This window comes from Dipteris shenzhenensis, chromosome 14, assembly GCF_047967505.1.
Source record: "Dipteris shenzhenensis isolate YYH24624 ecotype China chromosome 14, Dip_SZ_1.0, whole genome shotgun sequence".
Classification (NCBI taxonomy): domain Eukaryota; kingdom Viridiplantae; phylum Streptophyta; class Polypodiopsida; order Gleicheniales; family Dipteridaceae; genus Dipteris; species Dipteris shenzhenensis.
Window position 1 is genome coordinate 15,604,297 of NC_141609.1, and position 7,672 is coordinate 15,611,968.

The window sequence follows — 7,672 nt, forward strand, 5'->3', positions numbered from 1 at the left end:
ACTTTTTGGAAACCATTTCCAATACCGAGGTTCTTGATAAAATTGCATTCATATTCTCAAATACTTCATTTAAAAATTCATGCCAAGCACAAGCAAGATTCTCGAGTACATAGCAAAGAAAAATTAAGTATATATCAGTGTCACCTTTGTTCCATTGGAAAAAAAATATGGAACATTCTAAACAGTCTGTTGTACAGGTTGGGCAGGAAAACCATGCAATGAGTTTTTAATATTTGCAGTAAACAGTTACAAATACAGTTTCTGATGAGATGCTAGTAGATCACTCAAGATCTAAATACTCTCCCTATTTAGAAAATGATTTCCTCCCAAATGGAATAACCCACTGTGATTTGATTAAATTAGTGTCCCAATATTCACAAATAACATCAATACATATAAATCCTTGACCTTGTTATGCATACAGTTCCCTCAGGTCATCTGCAAAGGCCTTCCTTGCATTTTCTCTTTTCAATTTCAGGGCAGCCATTACCAGACCAGACTCTAGTGTCCATGGATCTGGTGAGATCTTGATTTTGGATGGGATTTCAAACTTTTCCAGTTTGGCCGATTTCCCGATCTGGTGCACAACATTAAAGCGCATGTGAATTTTCAAAGAATGGTGATGGCATGCTATTCTTCATTTCCATTCACTAAATAGATTCCACCAACAAATGAAGACCCACCTTGTGCAAGGAGTTGATGACCTCCTTTACCGCTTCCTTCTTCGAGCAAAGATCTGAAAAATCCTTGTATTCAATGCCTTCCTTCCGAGCCCAGTTCTCAACAGCAATCTGTGATCCAACTACAATAGCTACAAAATTGCTATGGAATGGATCGGCATGCAACATGATGTTGTCTACATAAGGGCTTGCTACGAGGATTGCCTCAACCTGCAATTTGTCAAAAGAGAACACTGATATCAGCTGACAAAATAAGTGGAAAATGTGAGCTTTCTAAAAAAAGCTGGACATGAATTTCTGATAAAAAGATTGCCTTGCCTTTCCAAGTGATACATATTCCCCATGTTGAAGATTTACAATATCTTTTCTCCGATCAATTATCTCCAGGCAGCCATCTGGATGAAACTGTCCAATATCTCCTGTATAGAACCACCGTAAACCATTCTCATCCACCTTCACAATGCAAGCACCTGACCACTTGTGAGAGAAATAAATGTACAATTTCAATCCAGTCAGTGAAGAACACGATTTCAATCCAGTCAGTGAAGGATATAGCAAAATGGAGAACTTACCTTATAAACTTCATCTGTTTTAGCCTGATTCTTGAAATAGCCAAGAGTCACAGAAGGCCCACCAATTACTATTTCACCCCTTGGCATCAGGCTATCTGTTATTTTGTAGCCTCCCTCCTCCCAGTCAACCAACTGTTCAAGCAAAAAAGTGCAAATACCAGAATGTCTCTCAACTCCACAAAATTCCTTGTTTACCCATGAATAAACTAATTCGAGGGTACATCCCTGCAAAGAGTAGAGGTGAGAGAGTAGGCATGAAACGGATGCAAAGTGGGATGGGTAAGACTTATTTTGTAGCCTCCCTCCTCCCAGTCAACCAACTGTTGGAAGCAAAAAAGGTGCAAATATCAGAATGACTCTCAACTCTACAAAAGGAAAAGACAAATTCCTTATTTACCCAGGCATAAACTAATTTGAGGGTGCATCCCTGCGAAGAGTAGAGATGAGAGAGCAGGCATGAAAGGGATGCAAAGTGGGGTGGGCATATTTTTACAGCTTCTCTCATATTACTTCCCCTCTCCCTTCCTGTCAAGGCCTTGTAAACTTTGTAGGGGCTTCGCCACCCCCCCTTCCACACTTCCTCCTCCCACCCCCCACCCCCCCTAATCTCTCATATTACTTCCCCTCCCCCTTCTTGTCTAGGCCTTGAAACATTGTGGAGGCTTTGCCACCCTCCCCTTCCACGGGTTTTTCCCTGCAATCCCCCATCCCAAACAAAATAGGGAATTAAAAAACAAAGGTTCCTGTGCTGCATGTCCATCTACCCACAATGCTATGCAGGTGTAAAGTCCCTGATCTCTCCTCATTTGCAGGCTCACAGGTGGGGCACTGACCCTATACAGAAAAGTTGCAGCCTGCCATGTGGAACCCTATTTTAATGATACCATCATGAGTGAGTATGACAAGGAATGCACAACAGAAGGAGAGACGGGGAGAGGTTGGTCAATTTGAGCAGGATTTTTTCAGCACCCTTTGAGAGGATGGCTATATTCAGTTAAGAGAGGGGCTGGAGAGGAACACAGCAAAACAAAGACCCCTCCTCTATGGAAGACTTTTTCTTAGAATACTGATCTGCAAATTCTTATCAGATCCACAACTTAGTTGCCGTATAGATGATAAAATTGGGATATATTTACAAACACTGACCATACAAGGTTTGAAATACAGGATGTACAAATGAGGGGCTTACTAACAATTCCAGATGTTCCATGATGGGAGCATGATGGATCTATGGGTCTAATGAGCTGGACAAGTAACTATTAAATGTTAGACAAAGATATTCTGAATAACTCCAGCATTTTAAACATCCAACATAATCTTTTCAACATTACCAGAAGCTCTATCAGTATTTGTAATGTCCTTGGACATCAACATGTATCCCATCCCCAATGAACCCCAAGACCAAAAATGTTCCATGTAATTAATATGTCCCAAAGGGGAACACTCGTTAATTTCCCATCACCATACCTTAATGTAGCAATGCGGGACTGGTGGGCCAACCCGACCAACAGAAATATCATCCCATTCTGAAAAGGTTGCTCCAGCACAAGTTTTAGTGAGACCATAACCCTGTCCAATGGGTCCCCTGCAAAAAAAAGAGTAAAACTTCCATGAAGATAAAAGGATACTTTTACTAGGATTTTGAAAACATGCTAGAATTCTATTTAGACAGCTTCCAAAAAACTAGCATAACTGGCACAACAGGCAACTGTAATAACATGCCTCGCAATGGTAACCTCAAAATGACAGTCTAGAATGAAAAGGTCATACTATTAAATGGAGTGTAAGCATTTCTTGTGAAGCTTTGCTTTTTATTATAGATTTTGACAAGCATTGTGACACTTGTAAAGAAGGATCCATGCACAATTGACCTGGCATGCGAAGATGGTTACTGAGATTAAAATATTTCTAATCATAAATTATTCCACTTGTCAACCCCAAAATATCTAATTTATTTGCTAGATTATATTGCTTGTCTATCCCCATGGCCTCCAAAAGATCTGTCAAAGAGATTTAAAGACTTGGCCTGACACTGACTCTTTCTTCTTGGGCTTTGCCTCCTTTTTCTGATCCGCCTTCTTTCTTCCTACAATCTCACACAAGATGTTGAGGATGATCACAATAGTACAAATTTCCTCCTCTTACTCTCATTGTTTGAAGACTTGCCATCCCCTAAAAAAATACTTAAGCCTTACTGGGTTTGCATTTGCAAAAGCAGTAAATGCTTTGTTGTTGCCATCTTACCCTGCAACTTCAACCTAGCTTCCTCCTGGAGCAACAGAGGACAAACCTCCTTAAAGGTGAGAGGTTTCAACTTTACTCTAGCCATTAGGGCAGTAACCAGCCCATTGAAGCTGCGTGGAAGCTTGCTTTTGAATAGCCTGGCAAGTTGACTGATGTCAACCTTTTGACACACCGAATGAGGTGCCATGGATACTTGTGTAGCTTCCCTAAAGTTTCCGTCAATCTTGAATCCTTTGCACTCACTGCAAATCTCTCTTGATCAATGCACACTCACTCAAGTGAAATCAGCAAAGGCCTCTACCTTTAGTCACCTTTGAAGCAGACCTTTGCAGTAGGCTACGTGGCTTTGCCAGCCCAAAATCAAAGGGCAAAGTCAATATGCAGCAAACATAGACCTGCAAAACAAAGGCGACCTGCAGCCTACAAATGCAGATTCTCCTACGAGAAAGACCCAGCAAGACCTGGCAAAAAGAAAGGACCAGGCAAATAGTAAAGCAGCCAACGATGCTGCAGTAGACATAGATCTCCATCCCCTCACCGAAGGGCAAAGACAAAAAGAAGGGCACATGCCAGAGCCTGCGACTATGATCTCGAACTGTGTCACCCCGCTTGGAGGCCCTGTGTTGCAGGCCTGTCCAGCGCACCCTCCTTAAATCGCCCACATGGTTGCTCCTTCCCACATGGGCGTGGTTCCCACTCTCCACACTGATTCCAGCCATTGTAGAGCTGGAAGCTCCCTGCACCTGCCCCCGATCTCCTCGTTCAGTTCCCAGTATTTGACACACAGTGTTGAGGTGGCGTTGTTCACCGCATTCAGAGTGGTCGCTGAGACCATCGCCACAACTGCTCAATGTCAGCCAACTTAAAGCAAAGGCCTCATCAAGCAAGCAGCAAGGAGCTATAATGGAATTGCTAATGCACTAAGGTCTTTCTCACCGAAAATGGAAGATCAAGATGAGGGTAGACTCCGACCCCAAACAGGAGCAGAATTTGACGAAACAAAGCCAGACATCGAAATGTGCGATGATCCCAGAATGGTAAAGAAAAAGAATTCTTTCTTTCTTTGCCTTACGATTAGCACTCCCTTTCATCCCGGTGAGCCACAGGGCCAATTGCAAAATCAACAAGAACCTGAATGCGATCCTAGAGATGGAGACCTTCGACGACCAATGGCAACGATTGCACCAGACCAACGTCTCATGCATGCAACGATCATAGTGCTGCAGCACAAAGCAACCAAGATTACGATAGGTCCAATAGCAGTCCTGGAGAGTTAAGCAGTAATCTACAACTTGCAAGAGATCAAAAGGAATCCAGGGAAGCCTTAATCGAGGAAGGTAAAGCCTTGCATGCTCAAGGAATCCAGGGAAGGGGAAGCCTTTGATAGATCCACATCAGGGTTCGAAGAGGAAGAAGTGGAGAGGGTGTTGATTTAGCAAGAGGGGATCGTGGAGGATGGGGGAGAAGGAGATGGCGAGGAAGATGGAAGAGGATTAGGAGGGGATTTCAAAAGCGGCGGCCCATTAAATTTTGACAGCAAGATTTAGCAAGATTAAGATAAGATTGCATGAGCTATCACCTTCACAGCTTGTAGAGAGCTTGCAACCATATATCATTTTATTCCATATTTCAAGAATATTCTCACAATATTGCACAACCTAGACATCATGGTTGGATTGATTTTGCGATTGCATCCTCGACAATTCTTCTCCTATGGTTGATAGTGAATGGGAGAGGACTTGTGAGAACGTTCTAAAACAAGATGGCCTCATTGTTAAATTTTATAAGGGATTTTGGCATGTCATTTAGGATGTTTTGGTTAGTATGCTTAATTTTATGTGTTACAATGGTGTTCTATTAGAAGGCATGACTAATGATTTGAGTTAGTAGACAGAGCGCAACATTGAGCCTTGGAACAGTGGCTACCTCTCTAGCCAAGACCAGACGAGAGACCAGATCAAGTTCCCTCTCATTGCTCTACACTAGGTCGAGGATGAGGTAGGGTGAGACAAAGGTCTCTTGTAGAGCAATGGGTGCTAGGGCCTAGCCAAAGGAATGAAACTTCGTGACCGATGATGGCAAATAGATTTTGAACACAAGAGTCGCATTGTCATTGGTGTAGAGATGATAGAGGGAAGAGGATGGAGATGTAGGCATTTAGCAAATGTAGATTCCACCCCATAAGATCCATAGCTCGTAATGGGTGGAATCAATGTCAAGAATTAAAAATCTTAACAAGGCAATAGCAGTTTGATGGTGAAAAGTACAGTGCACCAATGCATATTTTCCATAGTTTCCACACACACCAAATATTTGTGCATATAACCATGGTGGCTGCCCCTTGGCCTCCTTTGCCCCACTCTCTCCTAGTCCTCCTAGCAACGCCTTGTGCCTCCCCTTGCCTCGTGGAAATAGTAGCCCTCCTGGCGAGCATTTGCTCTCTGTTGCACACCGACCTCTGCTCATCCATTGCTTCAACTTGCCTAGCCATGTGGTTGCCCTGCTATCCACCAAGATTCCTAGCTATGGTGAAAGGGAGGTGGCTCAATGGGTTTCCTTGTGCCCCCCTCAACCCTGTGTACATTAGGTTAGCTACTTCTTGTTAAATTATGCTAAGTTTCATTATTACTATGCATTGTGTTAATTGGAATAGCTTATGTTAGCTTCTGTTAAGCAGAAGTGCCAATACCTTAATGCCAATTTATGAAATTTAATGTGGATTGGTTTTATGCATGTGAATTTTCTACTTAGAAAATGAAAAATATAGGTGCTTGAATCACTCTCATATCATCTAGATTGCAAGAGTTACAAATTCTCAACAAAACGCTCACAAAATGGTGCTTATTATGTCCGAGATACACTATGCAAAATAGTGCAAAACTACAATTAGGCCCATTAAACAGATTTCTATAACTTTGCAATCTGGAAACAAGATTTCTCTTCATGCCATGTTATGAATTGTAGTCATCTATACGTTCTATAAGTTGTACCATGAGATGCTCTTGGAAAGATATTAGTCACCAAAAAATGTAGCCTTAATGTCATACCACACTCTTATACACTCCACCTATGTCAAGAAGATGTAGAATTCTTCACAATTGTTTAGACCAAAAGTAATGGAAAATAAGTTGCCCAAGAAGAATGCAACTCATAATAGATTGCAACAAATAAAACAATCGAGTAGCCACATCTTCCAGTCTTCTATGTCCCTTCATCACAAAATCAACATCTAATACCTCTCTAATACATGACAATAATATAAATTATATCTCAATTATATATGCACATAGCTTATTGCATATGTGCATATGCGCATAGCTTATTGCATCACTGCATGTATGACTATAATATAACTGCATTTAGGACCTATGCTCCAACGCCATGCTAACACCTATGTGTAACCACATCCATGACAACTCGGGGAGATTTTAGCATTGTCCTTCTAATAACTAATCCACCACTAAATGCCACAATCAACAAGATGCCATTTCTAGGCATTTTTAGGCATTGTGTAGCATATGCCGCAAACAACAAGATGACATTTCTAGGCATTGTGTAGCATATATAATACCTCGAGAAAAGATATGGTCTAAGAAGCTAGAAAGGGTCTTCTTTAATCTTTGAAGATACCATATATAAGAGCCTTCTTTAGCTCTCAATGTAGCAGACACAAGGGCTTATGTTCTCCTAACCTAGAAATAGTTTTATTCTTTCATTTACTTTAAATTGATCATGTTTACCATATTCTAGTTCAAACTGTAACTGGTAGTGATGCTCATGGTACTTGCTAATCTACAACTCTAGGCACAAGTGCATGAAAAACCCTCAAACATAATGGGATTCTCACTCAATGACAATTTTCCTTTTGCTTTGATCCCTTGTTGCTATATGGATACTATATTTTCCCAAGTGGGAGAATCCTTTTGAATAGGGCTATCTAAAAATAAATACCTTACTTCTTTACTCTCACAGGTTTTATCTTATGGATTTAATTATAGAAGTGTTTCTCCCCTATCTGTCCATTTTCAAATAATAGATCAATTGTTTGAGAGCCTGAAGGATCTTTACAAAGGCAGTGCTAAATAGACTGAGTAGAACTAAAGAAAATCAAGTATAAGAGGCATCAACTTCAAAAATACTCCTTCACCATTGATTCAATGCAATCCCTCTGTGGAT

General features: G+C 41.2%; 1 protein-coding gene across 1 annotated transcript; it reads right to left on the bottom strand.

Moving 5' to 3' along the window:
- Nucleotides 1–334: 334 nt before the first annotated feature.
- Nucleotides 335–4,981, bottom strand: LOC147894246 (long chain acyl-CoA synthetase 8-like). The gene is made up of 7 exons (XM_087385237.1): nucleotides 4,789–4,981; nucleotides 4,469–4,716; nucleotides 2,720–2,837; nucleotides 1,253–1,384; nucleotides 999–1,133; nucleotides 684–890; nucleotides 335–577 (listed from the first exon to the last, which is right to left on the bottom strand). The coding sequence occupies exons 2-7, from the start codon at nucleotides 4,699–4,701 to the stop codon at nucleotides 413–415; spliced, it is 990 nt and encodes a 329-aa protein (XP_087241363.1). The 5' UTR covers nucleotides 4,702–4,716; nucleotides 4,789–4,981; the 3' UTR covers nucleotides 335–412.
- Between the last annotated feature and the right edge of the window lie 2,691 nt (nucleotides 4,982–7,672).

What these genes read in the sequence shown, in the direction of transcription:
- LOC147894246 (XM_087385237.1), bottom strand. Translation starts at nt 4,701, where the DNA reads ATGCATGAGACGTTGGTCTGGTGCAATCGTTGCCATTGGTCGTCGAAG. An exon ending in AATATGTATCACTTGGAAAG is followed by an intron (nt 891 to 998) that starts GCAAGGCAATCT and finishes GACAAATTGCAG; the next exon opens with GTTGAGGCAATCCTCGTAGC. An exon ending in TCATCAACTCCTTGCACAAG is followed by an intron (nt 578 to 683) that starts GTGGGTCTTCAT and finishes GTTGTGCACCAG; the next exon opens with ATCGGGAAATCGGCCAAACT.